The following is a 20,016-nucleotide window of genomic DNA, read 5'->3' as shown; positions in this document are numbered from 1 at the left end:
AATAACAGATTGGAAGGACCTTGAATTTGGTAACACTGATAAATGGTATTTATATACAAGGCATGTGGTGACAATATTATTTCAGCAGCAATTCTCAGCAGCTTGTTGGGGGTGGGGGTACAGGTATTAAGCTAGTCTGAATAGTTGGGAAATATAAGGACACACAAGGTAAAATAAGCAGTTTGTTCTCATCCTAGTTAGCCTGTTCTCAAGACACCCAGCATGAATGGGTGCATCTGCTCAGGGCTGGACTAGCTGTGGGTGCTGCAGGTCTGAACTGAGGAGCACTGGTAGAGCCAGTAGGAACCCCAGCTGGAACAGTAGGTCAGGATGCTTGGGTAGAGCTGGATCAGAGACCAGGAGGGGTTGAGCAGGATGGTCTGTAGCAAGTTAGAGTCCTTGCTGATTGGCAGAACAGATGAGCAGGCCAGGAACAGCAGAGGGGAGGATATGGAGATGCTGTGGGCAGGAGGTACCATCAACATTCACAGCTCCATTTTCCCCAGCTCTGTTCCCCTTCCCTTTTACCCGTAAGCACCAGATTCATGCACAGCCCTGACTCAAGCTGTCATTACCTGGAAAAGGGACTGGCTGTTGATTTCCACTAGGAGCACTCTGGTCTCAGCAGCCTTTCCTCTGCCCTTGGCTTTTGCAAAGACAACACTGGGCATATTCATTTCAAATCTATGAACCTTTTTACCTGTCTGCAAAAGAAAGCAAAGAAACACCCACTATCAGATGAGAGAGCACATGGACAGACTGAGTAGGCTGGTGGGTTTAATGTTGGGGTTAAAGCAATGATGGCAACTTGTTTTTTTTTAAATGTATGAAAATAGTTTCCATCTCCTGAGGGTATTTATGAGGGGCTTTAGGGCTAAGACAAGCCTGAGGGCAGCACCACCAAGTAAGCTTGGGATGGCTCCTGTCTCTCTGCATTGCAAATGCATCTGTCTGCCTTTTTGCCCCTTCTAAGATAAGGTCCCCTCAAATTCTACCCTCCTCCCTGGGATAAAAAGGGGCTCCCAGGCCTACTCCCTCAATTATTACCTCCCCTCATGCAGGAAGTGGAGAAGAGGTTCCCTTGCCTACCCCTTCCCAAAACAGGAGCCTGGGGAGTGAGGAAAGGGGCTGCTCTGATTTTTGCCCCCACCTTCTCCACCTCCATGACTAGCTTAGCTCAGGGCTCCTCAGAAAAGACATCATGCTTCCTGCTGTCAGTCATGGATGCAGCAGTGGCCTTCCCACTATGCTACTGATGAATACCTACTTGCAGGGTCCTGGGCATAGCATGCAGGTGGTCTCTGCTGGGAAGTGGGAGTGATGTCACTGTGGGAGCATGAGAGATGGGACTTGCACCTAAATCTCAGCCAATCAGTGTGAGTGATGTTCCAGAAAGTGCTGTCAAAGGTGCTAGCAGCAGAAAGTGAAAGCCTTTCCTTCCTTTTAGCTTCTTGCAATTGTAGTAGTCTCAGCATAAGAACTTCCCTTTAATTACATCCAGTGACCAGACACAGGATATGGGTCAGCCTGGGATGTGGTCAGAATCCTGTCTCTGCTGCAGATTGTGGCAGCGTTGCAGCCATCTCTATGAACCAGCATTGTGAGACTCCCTGTCTGTTATGTAAATGTATCACTCAGGCTGATGGTAGTGTGTGTAGGGGAAAGGGGGACTCTGTACAGCTTTATAATGCTGCAAGTGGGCAGAGATAATACAAAATCCTTAGTGCTCTAAAACTGTATCAGGAATGCAAACCAGGTTCCAATTGACTTATTAGGCACCTAAGTAGCACTTGGACATCTAAGGATCTAAGCACAATCCTATTCCACATTGAAAAATCTTTCAACACAAGCCGTGGTTGAGAACTCCTCACTACTTTACTGACCTAGTCCCGTCAAGAATGAAGCCTGGTAAGAAAAGCAGTGGCATTTCAGGGAGTCGGACATAATCATACTTAAACCTTTCAGGTATGTCTACACCATGTTCTCAGCATGTCCTGGTAAGAAGGCTCCTTCTCAACAAAGCCATGTTGGGGACTATTCCTTGGAATACTTGAGAGAAGATCCTAGAAATACCCTGGGAGTGGCTTCACCATAACTTACCAGGTTTGGAACATGAAAGTTGGAGTTGGTGAGCAGGGGGAATGCTTGGCAGTGTCATCCCAGCGCTCACTAAGGATGTGATGTAGACATACCCAGAGCTGTCTTTGTGCCATTTCAGTACCGCCTAGATGGAAAGGGATCTGGCCCTCCATAAGCAATGGAGAGGGAGGAGTTCCATGTGGGTCTGCAAGCCAAGTAGTTGTCCCAGTCCATAAAATATCTACAAGTAGAGCAGTCTCTGAAATCTGACAGAGAGGATCTCATTGCTGGTTACTGGTGTTAGAAGCTTGTGCCTACAAAAGCCTCTGCTCAGTCTCTGGAGTCTTGTTTGGGTCTCTGAGAGTGAATTCACTCCCTTCTCCTCCCTGGGCCAACCAGCACTCACCTCCCATTCAGATGTGAAGGAAAGATTCTGAGAAGCCTTGTTGGGTCCTATCTTCCAAACAGTTGCAGATATTGTTGTCTCCTTGAAAGCCTTACTCTCTCCTTCAAACTGTACTTTTTCTAGCTTCCCTTCCAAATGAAGAAGTTTCCTGTTGTGAAAGAAGGAACAGGGGGTAAGTCAGAGATGTTAGGATGGAGAAGACCCTGCCTGTACTCTGAGGGCTACAGTAAACTGACAGAAGGCAAGGGCTTTGGTCAGGGCTCCCTGCCCCTCAAAAAAGACTATCTTTTGGCATTTGAGGCTCTAGAGAAAATGATGGCATGAGGCCATGAACTGAGAAGAGAGGGCATGGAGACATCTGTGTACTGTACTCACTTATATTGTGATCTGGAGCTGCCAGTTCTTCCACTGGGCATAGTAGGAGTCTTCATGAATTTTGCTAAGTTACTTAATTCATGTTCAATGTCATGTACTTGAACACCTTGGTCTGTATTTTCACGACCTGATGTGAAATCAAAGGAGACAAAAGTAAATGCCATGATCAGCCAGGCCTTTGGAACTTCAACTAGTTGTACTTGGATAGGCCAAAGTTGGCAAGTCAGGGCTCATCAGTTGAGCAATGTTGGCTCATCAGTCAGGGCTGATGAGCTTTGGAGAAGATTTCCCAAGGAATGTAGGTGCCATAGGGCATGTCTACATGTGCACTTATGCCAGCTTAAATTTACTGTACAGTAAGCGGGAATATGTCACCGTCTACATGTGCAGGCATTAAAGTGCATTAGCACTGTGTGTGGACTGACTTGGGACTAAAGTTAGTCCCAAGTCAGTCCACTCATGAGTGTTACTGTGCAGTGAGGCATCTGCAGATGCGTTACTGCACGGTAACTAATTGGGCATACACTTGATACCTGAATGATGCAGGTATCAAATTTACACTCAAGTTGGCATAAGTCACCATATTTACTGCACTGTACAGGCAAGCATGTGTAGACTCATGCCCATACTGTACAGTAATTTCAGTTACTGTGCAGTATATGTGCACATGTAGACACACATATAGTTACCTAGTGGGATTTTTGAAAAGCACCATTGTCTCAGTGGAAGTTAGGTCCCTCTGCACTTCATAAACTCCCAGTAAGAGTTAGTCTGCCTCTGAAGGCACCTAATGAACTTCAGAGACCTGCTATTTTAGGGCTGAGCCACTGGAGACCCCAAGAAACCCCTGCTTTCTATAGGGAGTGCTCTTCCTCTTCTCCTACTCCACTGCTTAGGGAAAGCTCCTGGGCTGCTCTCTAGAACACAGCAGAATTCTAGAGTGCAGCCCATGGCCACTCTAACACCCTGTGACAACTCCCAGAGCTGGCAGGCTCTTGTGGGGCTGACCTATACTAGAAATTAAAGTATGGTGCACTACTGGTGTACAGAAGCATCCACTGAAATCCTCATACAGCTATAAACTGAGATTTCCAGGGCTGCTGAAGCCAGCACAACTGGTTGTTAGACACGTAGCCAGGTATACAGGACATTTCAAATAGATGAGGCACTGCTTTATGGCATACAAGGCACTTGCAGCCATCTTTTCTAAAGCAGTCACTTATTGCCGATGCTCAAGCAGAGATGCTTTGGGCTGGCTTTCCAGTGGCACTGAAAGCCCACTACTAAAATGATCTGAAGTGGAAGGAGATGCCAGACAGCTTAGGAAATCAAGCCTAAAGTGTTGCATGTCACACCCAGAAACAGAGGGACCCCAAATCAATGGCCAATTAAAAAAAAATAACATTCTTGGCTTCTCCACTGGTTAGACCTGGAAACTAATTACCCTTCTCTGTTTCCGACCATAGGCTCAGCTGTATTTCACATCACCTAGGGTTTCCCCATCCATGGATAGACTTAGCTAACCCTGCTTAGCTTACAAGACTGAATACTACAGGAAACTTAAGATAGAGCTGTTGATGTTTTTGCCTATTGAAAATAATGTTGATTAGCTTTACCTTTGAAGGAGAAAGAGTAATTAACTGCACTGCTAAGAGCATTCTTTTGACCCTTTTCATAGGTGTAGGACACATTGAACAGCATGGGAATGAGAGATGAGTTCCTTGGAGGGTCTGCTCTTAGAGAGTGGAGGGAAGAGTTTACATTTCTGCTCAGTGTATAATTGCTTTTTCCATATGTGATGTTGAAAAATCCACTTCTTTGATACACATAGAGGCAGAAATGATAAATTCCCAAATGGTCTGGCAAAGATTCATTGGTGTTGCCTGGTATAAATGGTGCTTTTATCATCAGTTTGTCAGCGCTGTTGTCAATGGTGATGTTCTCTTTGTGAAACTCGCCAACAAGATAACTTCTCTGTGTTTGATTTCTTTCGGCACAGAATTGGAAATCCTCATCTTGGCTCCTGCTTCTGTTGATCCCTGTGTTACATAAAAGCACAGAAAGTCTACCTCAGCATGAGGAGCTCCATGCTCTACATTGCCCCAACATTATATACCTCCTTAATGCTCCCATGCTATGCTGTTCCATCAGTTATTATTTGTGTCACAGTAGGGCTCAAGACACCCCAGAAAGATTAAGCCCCATCATGCTAGGTACTGCATAAAAGGAGTCAGTCCCATTTGTGAACATCTTAGAACTCCTATACATGTGGAAATCTAGCATGTTGGAGCAGAGCTCCATCACATGTATAGGTACCCTACGTGGCTGTCATCACTAAGGTATGCGAGTGCCCCATTATCTTTAACCTACCTTTACAACACCACTCTGAGGCAAGGAAGTAAAATTATCCCCATGTCTGAGGTGGAGAACGAAGGCAAAGTAGGACCCAGGTGCTTGTCCAGGATCACCAAGAGAAGCTGGGACTAGAACCTGCTCTCATCAGGCTAAGGCCCTCCTCTATCCCATGGACTATGACCCCAATCCCGTGCAGTTACTAACTGCTGAGGTGATGTGTAGGAACACCCTGACATGTCCTGGAGTGAGGGGGCAATTCAGTCTCTGTCACTTTGGGTCTCAGGGAACTTGAAGTCTCTGTCCCTCTCTTGCATTGTCTTCACAGACAGACACCCCTGAGAGATCTCACCAGTATATTTCCAGATTTGGAAAGTGTGTGCTTAGCAAAGGCCTGCCCAGGACAGCCCCATAGAGAATCAGAGAGATGGAAAACCCCCAGAGCATCTTACCTTGCAGCAGGAACACAAGGGCCAGAAGGAGGAAATTCATCCTGGCTAGTTCTCTCTGCTCTTGATTTTCCTCAGTGGGAAAACCTATGCTTTGGTACCTAGAAGGACATAAAAAAAAGCAAGTTTCTATGCAGAACACCAGGAGTATATCACTCATCCTCACTGCAGGTCTAGAACAGACAGCAATGCCTGTACTTCTGTTTCTATAACCTCAGACTTGTGCTTAATTGCGGAATACCACCAGGTAGGGGGGAAGTGACAGAGGCAGGAAATACAATCCTTTAATATTCAGGCATAAAACTGAACTGTTATTCAGTGTTTCAAAGCTACCTGAATAAGAATATGGAGATACTTTTGAAAATGTGGAGCTGTAGTTCTGTGAGTAAGACAGCCCGCCACCAGAGGGAGATCTGGGTTCTGAAAACCAGGTAAAATTTAATTGAGGAACAGAAACAGCTTCATACAATGAGTGAAACAAAAGAAAGACTGATCCTTTAAAAGATGAAAGATTATACTTATATGAGCCAAAGAGATCCTTATAGAGGGCTGTATTAGCACTGAGATTCACTGCACCATGATGCCTGCCAGCAAGCCAGACAGAGTGCATGTTTCATTGTAGTTAGTCACTGAACAAAGAAAGCTTTCTCCTCCGGCCTCCTACAGTTCAGCTTAGCATATATTATCTGCATCAGGAGCAGTAACAAAAGCAAACCAAAACTGAGAAAGTGTTTGGCCAAATTTAGTGTTTTATTTTCAGGATTTTCATTTTTGTACTTCAGCGGGTTGGAAATGAAGAGCCAGACTGACAGCTAGTGTGGATCAGTGGGGCACTGGTGAAATCAACAGAGCATTGCTGACTACTACCAGCTGAGGACAGTTTTTAGCTACTTTGGGTCTAGTAAAATGGAGTACATCAATGGAGAAAAATGTGAGGGAGTCACACTATCCATAAAGAAAAGAGAACAAGGTACAGACAAAATGAATAGCCTATGGATAGATGGAAGGAATGGCGTGTTCTCCAGAGAATGCACGAATTGTTAATGCTAGTGGACAGCTCTGGACGGCAAGTCCCTGCAGCAGCAGTTCTCTGTTTATCACAGAGCAGCCACATTTACACACACTGTCCTGCCAACATGTTTTCATGCTGAATTAACAGGAACACCCTAGGGGCGAGAAGGGCAGTTTGGTTCCCATTGCCTGGTCCAGCCTTGGCTTCCCTTCTGCCAAGTCTGCCAGTTTCATCTGCAATTTGTGTAGCAGAAACTCTCATCACTGAGAACTTTGCTGTGGCTGCCCGACTTGTCCCATCAGCTAGTAACAGCATCTGGGTCCCCAGGCTGGATTGGGGCACCAGGACTTGATTCTCATTGAAACTAAGGCCATGTGCAGACATTACACTTTTACTGGTAAGTGATCAGAAACTTAGAGGGACCCAGCCAACCTGCCCTCTCCATCTACCAAAGGGTGAATGTGTGTGCCATTTACTGCCAATCTAAACTACGCCATTTACAGAAAACTGTGTACCTTAAATTAATTCTGCCTTGAGCTTTTTGAAAGTCTGTACCTAGCCTAAGGCATTTACACTCACCCATCAGGCTGCAAAAGTGACAGAAGGGAACCTTTATAAATGAGAATTGGAATCCTCTATTTCTCATTGCTAATATCCTAAACCAGAGATGGGCAAAATACGGCCTGCAGACTGGATCTGGCCTTCCAAGCCATTCTATCCAGCCTGCAGGGCCTCCCAAAATTTAGAAAATTAATTATTATCTTCCCCTGGCTGCCTGTCAAAGATGACAAGGCACCAGAGGCAGCAGGACCCAGGGGGAGCCAGCAGCAGGACCTAGGGGCAGCAGGACCCAGCAGCAAGGCCCCCCCTGCTCTGCCCCCCCAACTGTCCCCCCCATTCCCAGCACCCTGCCCCCCACCCAAGAGTGCAACTTAGCTAAGAATGCCGACAATGGCCCCAGTCCTTGGTAGGAGTGGCAGGAGCATGGGGCGGGGGCTGGCAGGGGCTCTACGGAGCTGAGCCAGGCTGTGCCAGCAGGGAGAGAAGGGAGCCAGCCCAGTTCCATAGAGCACCTGCCAACCCAGGCCCCCTGCTTCTGCTGCGCCACCCTGGTCCCCCACCGGCCCTGGCCCCGGGGCACCAGCGCAGGCCCTGCACTCCTGCCTAGCTGTTGCTGTGCTCCTGCTCCCTTGCAACTGCCACCAACACTTCCCCACTTCCCCAAACTGACACTGCTTCTCCCCACCCTGCCCCTCACCACCCGCCAGCCACTCCAGCATCATGTGGTTCCTGGCTGCATCACCAGAACCACAGGATGCAATAGGAGCTGGCCTGGCCCAGCCCCTGTGATTCTCTGCTGGCTCTATGCGGTGCCAGCTGGGCCAGCTCCAGCTGTGTTCTGCAGACCTAGCCATGCAGCTGGGAATTGCATGGTGCCAGCATGGCTGGCAGGGAGGGGGGAGGGGGGTGGGGAAGCAGTGGGCAGGAAGTGGTGGCAGACAGGAGGGGGAAGTGTCGGTGAGTGGGCAGGTGCGTGCATAGGGCCTGTGCTGGTGCCCCAGGGCCAGGACCGCAGAGACCCAGGGCTGGCAAGAGTGCTGGCAGGGGTTCTGTGGTAGCAATGAGGGAGAGGTGTGTGTGTGTGTGTGTGTGTGTGTGTGTGTGTGTGTGTGTGTGTGTGTGTGTGTGTGTGTGTTGGGCAAGTCCCACACACACGCCCCACCATACACATGTACCCTCCCCTTGAACTGCCATAAACATGCACCCACACCCCCTACACACACCCCATACCCACTGCCCACATCCTCTCACACACCCCAGCCACCCTCTCCCTTCACAAGAATAAGGCTTCATTTTAAGCTAGTATACAATCACTTCTATGTACACTATGCAAACACATGTAAGTTAGGACAAAAATATTTTTTGAAATCAAATTAATTAATGTTGTAGTAGACATTTGATTTTTAGAATATAATTTAGTATTTCTGGTTCCAAGACGACAAAACCCCTTGCTGAGAAGAGTACTTCTGGGGGCAAGAGGAGGGACTTCTGGTGGCAAAGGTCAGGGGTTGGAGGGCGGGACTTCCAGTCCCAAGTCTGCAATCAGGGGGTGGGCGCCTGCCCAGGAGCAGGGCTACCCATGCAGACCTCAACAGCTTGCCAAAACTTGCCCTCCACCTGAAATGATTGCCCGTCCCTGTCCTAAACCCATGAGTCCCCCTTAGCTATATTAAAGTCACAGAGCCTGATTTACACCAGTGAAAATCAGGTGCAACTCTCCTGGGGTTTGTGTACACAGAGAGGTTAGTCTGCAGTAACCAAGGGTACAGAATTACAATGTACTAGCTCCTCAGCATGAATTGCCTATGTGGACACTGTTAGTCCAGACTTACCCTGTAGCTTAGTCAGAACTGAGGGCACCTACACACGTGCCTGACACGTGCTCTGACACATACTAATGATCATGTGTCAGAGCAGAGCAGACTCAATTAATTCCCCTTCTGCTAATTAGCTTGCTCCAGCAGCCTCAGTGTTACATGTACCCAGTGCACCCACACTTCAAAATGGAAGCGAGGACGCTTTAACTAAAACTTGTTGAATGAGCTTTAGTTAAAGTGCCCCCACTGCCATTTTGAAGTGTGGGATACTGAATACATGAGATTCTGTAGGCGCTTTAGTTAGAACGGCTCCCAAGAACTGCTCTAACTAAACGCCCTACCCCCAACCGTGGAGCATGTGTAAAGACACCCTGAGTGTCCACATGGGGAGTTAATGTGGAGTAACTAATCTCATACCTGCCTTGTTGCAAACAAACTTCCCCCTGTGGAGAAACCATTGAGACCTGTGGAGACGCTCTGAAAACTGGTAGCTCCATTTGATCCAGTGAAGTTCTTCCTTATCTAAACTGTGTTACTGAGGAGAAAATCCAACCTGTGGAACTTCTCATTCAGACATTAGGAAGAAGTCATATCTGTTGGTATCCCCAACAGATATGGTATCCCCAGTTCAGTAGGAACAGGAAAGTGGTTTTACCTCTGTATATGGCACTGTTGACACTGAAAATGAAAAGGTGTACAGTTCTGCTGCAGATGTACTAAAAGAGATGCTGAAAAACTGGAGAAGATGTGAAAAAAAGAGCCACAGGAACTATTTGAGGGCTGGAGAAAATGCCTACCAACGAAAGATTTAAAGAGTTCATTCATAGATTCATAGATGTTAGGGTCGGAAGGGACCTCAATAGATCATCGAGTCCGACCCCCTGCATAGGAAAGAGTGCTGGGTTCAGATGACCCCAGCCAGATGCCTATCTAACCTCCTCTTGAAGACCCCCAGGGTAGGGGAGAGCACCACCTCCCTTGGGAGCCCGTTCCAGAACTTGGCCACTCTAATTGTGAAGAAGTTCTTCCTAATGTCTAGTCTAAATCTGCTCTCTGCTAGCTTGTGGTCATTATTTCTCGTAACCCCCAGGGGTGCCTTGGTGAATTCTCTTCACCAATTCCCTTCTGCGCCCCCATGATGAATTTATAGGCAGCCACAAGGTCACCTCTCAACCTTCTCTTGCAGAGGCTGAAGAGGTCCTGGTGCCCTAGTCTCTCCTCATAGGGCTTGGCCTGCAAGCCCTTAACCATACGAGTGGCCCTTCTCTGGACCCTCTCCTTGTTATCTACATCCCTCTTGAAATGTGGCCCCCAAAACTGCATGCAGTATTCCTTTCTGTTTATCAGAGAAAAGTGACAGATGATTTGATTTGACAGTGCATACGTACTTTCAAGGGTTAAAATGCTGGGAACTCGGGCTTTTGAATGCTAGTGGTAAAAGACATAACAAGAATCAGCAGTTAGAAGTATAGCAGAGAACCTCAAAATTAGATCTAAAATGCAAATTTTGAACACAGGGTGATTAATTACAGGAACAAACTGCAAAGGGATGGAGGGTACAGACAGATGTAACAACTGAACACAGTGTGCACATCAGGGGGATTTTGCTGTATTCTGATAATTCTGCCATATGCCCATGTTGGCCTTCTAGAACATCAAGAATAGAATTTGGCCTATGCCCTATAACCTCAGTCCTAACCCACCGGGGATTTGAAGGATTAATAATAGGAACAAATGATCATTCGATATACACATTATTTCTTGCATACTGCAAGTCTCATCATGCTTCAGTTCAGCCAGTGCTTCTATACCCAACATTTCTGCCACAGCTGTGTTTCTATGACTACTATGCTGTATTACGTCTGATTTCTGGCTGGCTCCTATTTTTCCTTCCTCCTCTTTTGATTCGCAGCAACCCTGAAATTATATTGAGGCAAAATCAAGCACAAGAGAGGAACAGAATGTCCTGACAGCTGTGCAGTGGCTTATGCAAACTAAGCTACTGGTTTCAGTCCCGATCCTACAGGACATTTAGCCACAACACAAAACCTGCTGCTGCAACTGGCTATAGTTTCCCACTGGCTAGACTATAGACTATAAACTCTAACTAGACAGGTTAGACTATAATTTTCCTTCACAGGATTTTTCTTCTTCTTTTATGCAGCTGGCTGTTGTCAGAGTTGGGATATGGGACTGGACTGTGCACTGGTCTTTTCTTATGCTCCTTGAAGGATGTTCTCTCTTCCTACAAGCTGTGCAACCTTATTGGTAACTTCAGCCAAGATGCCAAGTGCCAGTGGGCCATAGGGACACTAGCTGGTACGCGCTAGGAAAGCTTGCATTCCTAAGGGCAGTGAGAGATAGGAAGCCCCCTGTCCTCAAACTACTAAATGCCTTTTACAGGAAGACCAGCTCATGGATTCTTTGTCAGTTGTGCATGCCCGTTCATACATCTAGTCATACATCATACATCTAGTTGTTTCTTGTCAAAGAACGTGATTTTTTCCTTGAACACTTTTTCCCTTGTTCTATTGCTCTCGTTCTCCAAGGATGCAAGGTCTCACAACAGGTTCTTTGCATCTTGTAGTGAAGCCTTGCTCTCAGATACTAAAACCAACCATCACAGTCTTGTTTATTGCTTGAAGTGCTGAAACATTTAACATGAGTGCAACCTAAAAATGGAAGAGTGAAAGAAAGGAAAAGGGAGAGAAAGCGGTAAGCTACAGGCAGAAACTTTATACAGCCTGCTAGCTCAGTTGATGGTGGGGGTTTAGGATTGTGACACCCCCAGAGAATGTTACAGCTGTTGTTATTTTATTTAAGCAGTGGCCCAAAGCCCCAGCTGGGAATCATGACCCCAGATCCTCAAATTCCTAGATCCTCAAGGACAGAGCCCTGTCAGTTTGTTCTTTCCCTCACCTCCCACTCCTGCCTGCACAACATAGCTCAGTCAGTGTGTTACCTGCTCCTTTCTCAGGATCTCACATCAGACTTTGCAGCCACACCTCCATACCACATAACTAATATAAAATTTTGTTGTGAGGCTGTATTCATATTTTCTTGACTGATGTTTTGGGTGTGATTGGAATCCTGCTCACACTGGTGCAAATCAGGAATAACTCTCCAGCTTGTGGATTATGTAATACATCATTACATAAAAATAGGAACTATATGTATGTTGTTGCTGTAACCTTGTATAAAGACAGACTTGCAAGGCCAAACTCCATGTTTTGGCTGATTTAAGCAGGAAAGTACTAAGTACATAAAATAGCTGAAATCCATTACCATAAAGAATGGCATTCAATGTCAAGAGTGAAAACTTGATAATTTATGAAAAGCCAACCCTAGTTAAATAGTGAATGTGGTATTACCTTCTTATAAAGTCTTCACTAGTGGGGGTAGGGGGGAGGAGTGGAACTCTGGGTATCTTCATGATCCTCCCCTTTCATTAACATATACTTAATCAAATTGTAGAAAGATGCATTCCATTAATTATTCTATATCTGTGATTGGAAACCTGGAGAAGACTGGAGGGGAATATTGTTGCAGAAACTGAACAACTAACAAGAACTCACGGGCTCCTGCAGTACTGTCTTCACCCATCCTCTCAGGCAAGAGTATGTTTTTGCATTTCCATTGCCTGATCTGAATGCTAGTTAAATGTTTGTTTAGCTTTCCAATAAAACAGTCTCTTGAGGACAGACAGGAGTGCTCAATCTCTATTTCAGGGCCCTGCCCAAAAAAGTAAGTTCCCTTTGTCTCAGTTTGGGGACAAAGGGCTTCCCTGCAAACTCCACTGGGATCAGCTGAATTTTACTGGTATAAATCCAATGAAATGGAAATTAGACCCATGCCCTCTGGACTCCAGTGAAATCAATGGTAAAGCCTTTTGCACGCTTCAGAAAAGCCAGGATTTCCTCCCTGTCTTGCATGAGGGGCCATCTGCCCTGTGGTTCACATGAGGATTCCCTGCTGTTTGGATGCCACCACCACCTTTTCGAAGCAGAATCACTAGCCCCTAGCTGAACCACGCTGCTTATAGCACCAAAAGCATCTGAGCCCTTGGCCCCTTGGATGTGCCTATGTCTCCCTTCATCTGCACTGCTGCTGGCAGGCTGGCTGTACCCAGAAGAACCAAGGCTTTACTACTAGTTTCGGAGTGAATGACTTGTACCCCCTGTCTATAGCATGATGGCATGGATCCAGCATGCACATGAGGGATAAAGGGAAGAGGAATAGACAATAATTAGGTAAGAGAGAAAATTTAAAACAAGCAAACCATGCCTTCAGCCACTGCTAAACAGTGGTCTTTCTGACATTGCTAGTCTCCACCAGCACAGCAAAACCCCCCAGATTGCAAAATGTTCTGTTCAAAGAGCTAGCATTCCTGGACTGAAAGCCAGCAAAGTCTCCTTACTAACATGCAACTTACACATGAACCAGATGCTGCTTAACCCCTGGGGTGCATTACCCTCTAGTTTATTTTTAAAGGTGTTTAATTTAGCTAACCACAAAGAAAAACAGTACTGATCAGCAGTGCAAACAGAAGCCATTAACCACCCTAAACCCCACAGCAAGGCCAAAGCTTGGAAACTGGCTTATTATAAGTGTTACTTTGCTTAATGCTGTCTCACACCATTTTACTTTTCATTCCATCCAGGAAGAGCACACATCAGCTGCTGAAACTTCCTTAGCCTGACAGAGTTTTTGAACCCGAAAGCTTAATTAAAAATTGTTCTCCAACTATTTAAGTTGGTCTAATAAAAGATATCAGATTCACCCAAAGAACCTTGTCTGCCTATATCCTTAGACCACCACAGCTACAACCTAGACCCCTGTCTCACTATTTGCACTATTAGCTATGCCAGGATGGGAGGCACAGGGCAGGCAGGCAGCTGTTTTGAAACAGTTTCGGATAGAGAATGCTGGCTGTAAGGCTTTCCCAGGGAGAGTGCTGAGGGCAGGGGAGAGGAAGGAAGAAGCCTCCAGTTGAAAGCAATAGTTGATCTGTCCACTGAGTTCACATAATCTCTCTGGACACTTGCCCACATTACACCTCTCCTGTTACCACATTACACTTTTCCTGTGTCCACATGACAAAAATCACCATTAAGCTAGCTAAATAGCGTCTGTGTATCCAGGGAACTTCTGGAGGGACTAGATGTATTTAAATCCGCAGGTCCTGATGATCTCCACCCCAGAGTGCTGAAGGAACTAGCTGGGGTCATTGCGGGACCTCTGGCACAGCTCTACAAGCACTCATGGCACTCAGGCAATGTGCTGGAGGACTGGAAAAGGGCCAATGTGGTCCCCATCTTCAAAAAAGGGAGGAAGGAAGACCCAGGAAACTATAGGCCCGTGAGTCTTACCTCGGTCCTGGGGAAGCTTTTCAAAAGAATTATCCTGGCACATGTCCAGGAAGGGCCAGCAGGAGAGGTTATGCTCAGGGGCAACCAGCATGGGTTCATTAGGGGCAGGTCTTGTCAAACCAACCTGGTGGCCTTCTATGACCAGGTCACCAAGTCCCTGGATGCAGGTGTCGCAGTGAATATAGTCTTTCTGGACTTCAGGAAGGCCTTCGACATGTTCTCTCACCCCATTCTCAGTAAGAAACTAGGAGACAGTGGTGTTGATGCCTACACGGTCAGATGGGTCACTAACTGGCTGGTGGACCGCACCCAGAGGGTGGTGGTGGACGGGTCTTATTTGACCTGGAGAAATGTGGGCAGTAGGGTTTCCAAGGGCTCGGTCCTCGAGCCTGCACTATTCAACATCTTCATCAGTGACTTGGGCAAGGGGGTAGAAAATGCCCTGTTCAAATTCGCAGATGACACTAAGATGTGGGGTGAAGTGGGTATACTAGTAGGAAGGAACAGGCTGCAAGCAGATCTAGACGGGTTACAGGGGTGGGCCGATGAGAACAGGCTGGGGTTCAACACTGACAAGTGCAGGGTAACGCACCTGGGGAGGAAGAACCAGCGGCACACCTACAGGCTGTGCAACTCCCTTCTCACCAGTGTCGAGACAGAAAAGGATCCTGGAGTCATCACTGACGCCACAATGAACATGGGCCGACAGTGTGGGGATACGTTCAGGAAGGCTAACCATACCTTGTCGTGCATCCACAGATGCATCTCAAGCAGGTCCAAGGAGGTGATCCTCCCCATCAATGCGACATTGGTCAGGCCACAGCTGGAGTACTGCATCCAGTTCTGGGTGCCGCACTTCAGGAGGGATGTGGCCAATATGGAGAGGGTCCAAAGGAGGGCCACCTGCACGATCAGGGCTCAGCAAGGCAGGCTCTACAAGGAGAGGCTGAGGTACCTGAACCTGTTCAGCCTCCAAAAGAGAAGGCTGGGAGGGGATCTAGTGGCAGTCTACAAACTAGTCAAGGGGGACCAGCAGGCATTGGGAGAGTCCCTTTTCCCCCTGAGCACTCCCTGGAGTTACAAGAAACAAAGGACACAAGCTAGCAAAGGGTAGTTTCAGGCTAGACATTAGGAGGCGCTATTTCACTGTCAGGGCGGCTAGGACCAGGAACCAACTTCCAAAAGAAGTGGTGCTGGCTCCTACCCTGGGGGTCTTTAAAAAAAGGCTGGACGAACATCTGACCGGGGTTGTTTGACCCCAGTACTCTTTCCTGCCATGGCAGGGGGTTGGACTAGATGATCTCCTCAGATCCCTTCTGACCCTACCAACTATGAAATGATGTGGTCAGCTGATTTTATCATTTTAGATTTTTTTTTATTGTGATAATTTAAAACACCTCCGACATTTTTTATTTTTAGCTCCTGAATTTCTTCCATGAGGGGTTTTTTAATCATTTTAAATTTTCAATGTGGATCTGGCTTACTCCCAAAAATGTGATTTTCCCTGCTTTGCAACTATTACACCACCAGGTGAAGCTTGGGTTAACTCAGTAATCCATGGAAATCCATTGAATCTCTATTGTAATACTTCAACAAGACTCCAGGGGCTAATCTTGCAAATTTTTACTGGTGATTTAGTTCAAGGTTCAGATTAATGAAAAATACAACTTTTTTGGATTCTAAACAAAGTGTTCCCTGTGTTTACATGTACTTCATGGCAAAGATCAAATTGTTGTGTCAGGCAGTTCAAGACTCAGGCCAATTAAAATTACTTTTTGTTGGACTGGGTTTTTGGTTTGGCAGGGCTTGTGGGGCAGGTCAGAAGTGAGTGGGGCTGGCAGGGCTGGAAGGGTAGGGGTAACCTGGGTGCTAAACGTAACTTGGGTGGTACTCCGATGAAGTACCCCCTCTCCACTTGAAGGGATTTAGCAGATGCTAGTGCACTATGGGAGGGGTAGCCACTTATGGGGGAGCAGCTCTCCTCCTATGCCCTGTAGAGCTGAGACCAATTGGAACTTAACCATATACCATTTAGGGAAAGAACAGGGTGGAATATAAACACATATGCGGGGGGCAAGGGGACCCGGGGAGATAATGATACCCCCCCCTCCAGGCACCTGGGGCGGGGGGAGAAACCAGGGGAGCAGAGGGGAGTCACAGGGATTTTAGGTGAATATGCACATATACCAGAGACAAATCAACAACAGACTTGAGGTGCAGGGTTCACAAAATATAAGATGCAGGGTTTCCCAAAATATGAAGCGCAGATCCCACAAAATTTAAGGCATAGGTACCCCAGTGGGACAGGGTAAAAGAGATGAAGGGAACCCACTCCCCAGTAGGGATTCCCTCTTGCAAGCACTTCAACCCTCTGGTGTTCTGGCTGGGAATTGAAACCAGGTCTCCCATGTGGCAGAAAAAAGCTACACCAGAGAGCTACCAATGCTTGGGCTGCTGACTCCAGCTCCAGGTTCTAGTGCCTCCAGGATCCTCCATGTGCTGTCTGCACACCAAGCTGCCTGGCTTCTTGACCGGGGTGGGGGTGGGGAGGGGTTGGAAAGAAACAGAGCTGCCACCTGCAGCTCAGGGCTTTGATCCCTCTGGGAGCCACTGCACGCTGCTCCTGGGAAGGTAGGGGGCTGCGGATCAGGAGCGAAGGGCCCCAGCAGTGTATGGCGAGGGCTGTGCTAAACTGTTATATGTGACATTGCACCCAGCTCTGGGGTGTATCTCAGCTCTCCCCATACACTGTTATATGCAGCTGTTACAGCCCAAAGCTAGGGCTACCCCATGTGATGCCTCTGTGGCACTGGGGGACACTCTTGGACACCCCTGACCACATGGGCTGGACCAGAAAGAATTTCCAGCTGTAATCCCAGTCCAAAGAACAACCCAGTTCCAAGAAAATGAGAAAACTAGAAAAACCAGAGGTACGGCATGTGGTGACCCAAGAAAGATTTCCACCTTTAATTCCAGCCCAAAAGAAATTCCTTATTTGAGTCTGTATACTTTGTACAGTGGGCATGGGGAGGCTGTCAGTTGGCAGCCTTGCATGAACAAATCGGGCTTTGGGCCAGGCAAGTCTCTGGTCAGAGATGTCCAGGAGAGTGTCACAGAGGCATGGTGTGGGGTGATCCAAGAATTTCCAGCCATAATCCCAGCCCCAAACCGGTTCTTTATTCAAGTCCATATACTTAGTACAGTGGGCATAGGGGGCTGTCAGTTGGCAGCCTTACTTAGTACAGTGGGCATAGGGGGCTGTCAGTTGGCAGCCTGGCATGCACAAACCACGCTTTGGGCTGGGCAGGACTGTGGTCAGGGTTCTTTGGGACAGTCCCTCAGTGGCATGGACAGGAGTTTGGGGGTACACCCTACCCTGGCTGGCCACCAAACCATTGCCAAGCCTGGTCTTTCTCTGGTCTTTCCTCCCTCCCCCCTCAGTCCTCCACTTTTTGACAGCGCTTATTTTAAAGCTCAAAAATGGGGTTCTACTTAAGCTAGGCACTCTTTCCTTTGGGGATTTGCCTAGGCACTCACAGACTTTAGAGATTAATGGAGTTGCCAACATTGCTAGGTGATGGGGAAGCTGCCTATGCAAGCACTGTCCCCACACCGTTTGCCACCCTTTGACACCATGCAACCTATCGGGCTTTCTAGCAGGGGTGCACACCAGGGGTTTCATACCTCGTCTGTCAGCCCTGCTGGGGTGCTGGTTTTAGGGTGACCCCACTGGACACTCAGGCAGTTCCCTCATTGCTAGGACAGCTCCCCCTGACACCAACCACAGTAGCAGACCATGGTACTGTCTCCTCATCTCTCCAAGTACAACCGTGTCGACCCAGGACTGACCCAGGTGTGCCCAGCTCTGGAGTGTAACAGCCACATATAACAGTGTATCATGAGGGCTGTGATGAAATGTTATATGTGGCCTTTGCACCCAGCCCTCGGGTGTATCTAAGCCCTCCCCATACACTGTTATATGTGGCCATTATGCCCCAGAGCTAGGGTCAGCCCATGCCATACCTCTGGCACTGGGGACTCTCCTGGACAACCCTGACCATGTGGGCTGGCCCAGGAAGGATTTCCAGCTGTCATCCCAGCCCAAAAAACAGTTCCTTATTCAAGCCCATATACTTAGTATAGTATGCATGGGGGGCTGTGAGTTGGCAGCCTGGCAAAAACAAACAGCACTTTGTGTGGTGCAGATGTTCCTTGACCTTCAGTAGAGGCAGGCAGCTTGAAATCCAGGGAGCCTGGGGCACCCCAAAACAGTGGATGGTGAGAGCAGGCCAATCACTGCGAGCACGGGGTCCCCCACAGCCACAGGCCTGGGCAGAGTGGGGACTGGCAGGGAATTTTGCAAGTGAAATGTTTCTGGGACCTCAGAAATGTTGTGGGGTGGTTGACTGATGAACAGGCAAATAAAGTCCATGGCTCACCAAGTGCAAGTCACAAATAAGCAGGCTTTTGCCAATTCTGGGAGAGAACCCTAACATTTAGCATTGGGTGCACGTGGTATGGGCTGGGTAGCTCTGGGTAATTAATCATGGAATAGGCCTTTGGCATACCGGAAGGCAATGAGGGAATGGGGATTTGTCTCTGTGGACTGTTTGCTAGGGCATGGCTTCCTCTATTCCTGATGGGGTAAGCGACAAGAAAACAATAATATTGCTGGCCCTAGAACAGTCACATCACAGAAATCTGCTTCTAGAAGAAGAAACTATATGGCTTATTGAACTGGGCTGGTGTCTGTTCAAACTCCTAGAAAGCCAGGTTCGAAGGTCTGCCTCAAGGGACAGACTGTTGAGAGCTGTAACCTGAGCTGTGGGGGAACCGGAACTGACATGCAAATAGGGTTACTGTGAAATGTTGATAGGACAATGCACTGTCAGATTTCAAGTCTCCCTGAAGAAAGCAGACCCAGGGTCCTTGGACTGCAGTGTAAAATGATGAAACCATGTCTGACTATATGAAAACAGAAATAAATAAAATTGCTCAATCAAAAAAAGCATGGTCACTGACTTTTCACACTTTGGGGTGCCTCTCACTTCCAACCTGCAGCCCCTGCCCCCCAGCCATGCCAGTGCCCTCATCCAGGGCCCCAGCCAAAAATCAGCTTCATTGGAGCATTGTTAATGCAGACAAGGCAATTCAAAGGGGGTCTGGGTTTTTGATTGTAGCCGTGTCGGTCTAAGGACACAGGCAGGCAGACTGTACTTTCAGGGATCATTTCTATAGTTGGTGACTAGAGAAATGGGTCCAAAAGTGATATCTTTTATTAGACCAACTGAGTAGTTGGAAAAAAGTTCTTGGCAAGCTTTCAGGTGCAGTCACCTCTTTCAGCCATGGGGAGTCTCTGCTGTTCTGAGACTCCAAGGAATGAGAGAAGCTAAAAGTGTAGCAGGATGTCAATGAAAATGTAAATAGGGTCGGCACTCCAGGATTTGGCCAGAGTCACTCAACTGGTTTTACAGGTTCTGTTGAGGAATCTTAAGGTAATGGGGGGGGGGGGATGGGAAATGGTCCTCTCCCGTCCTACAGCAGGCACAATATACAACAATCACACAGAAAACATGATCATGCTTTATAGCCAAGC

General features: G+C 47.5%; 1 protein-coding gene and 1 pseudogene across 2 annotated transcripts in view; one reads left to right on the top strand and one right to left on the bottom strand.

Moving 5' to 3' along the window:
* The window catches only part of ADGRG1 (adhesion G protein-coupled receptor G1), a 49,973-nt gene that overhangs the window by 9,867 nt on the left and 20,090 nt on the right, over positions 1-20,016 (bottom strand). For both annotated transcript variants that reach the window (XM_006278235.4, XM_059713687.1), the window contains exons 2-6: positions 5,665-5,762; positions 4,477-4,899; positions 2,861-2,987; positions 2,486-2,633; positions 576-704 (exon numbers count right to left, since the gene is read on the bottom strand). In XM_006278235.4, coding sequence (XP_006278297.1) covers positions 576-704; positions 2,486-2,633; positions 2,861-2,987; positions 4,477-4,899; positions 5,665-5,704 — 867 coding nt within the window. In that variant the 5' untranslated portion in view covers positions 5,705-5,762. The remainder of the gene's footprint in view (positions 1-575; positions 705-2,485; positions 2,634-2,860; positions 2,988-4,476; positions 4,900-5,664; positions 5,763-20,016) is intronic.
* LOC132243630 (small nucleolar RNA U3) lies at positions 19,628-19,719 on the top strand (annotated as a pseudogene).

The sequence above is a fragment of the Alligator mississippiensis genome, chromosome 10 (genome assembly GCF_030867095.1).
Source record: "Alligator mississippiensis isolate rAllMis1 chromosome 10, rAllMis1, whole genome shotgun sequence".
NCBI lineage: Eukaryota > Metazoa > Chordata > Crocodylia > Alligatoridae > Alligator > Alligator mississippiensis.
Note: the sequence above shows the minus strand (reverse complement) of the source record. Positions and strands in the feature narration are given on the sequence as shown.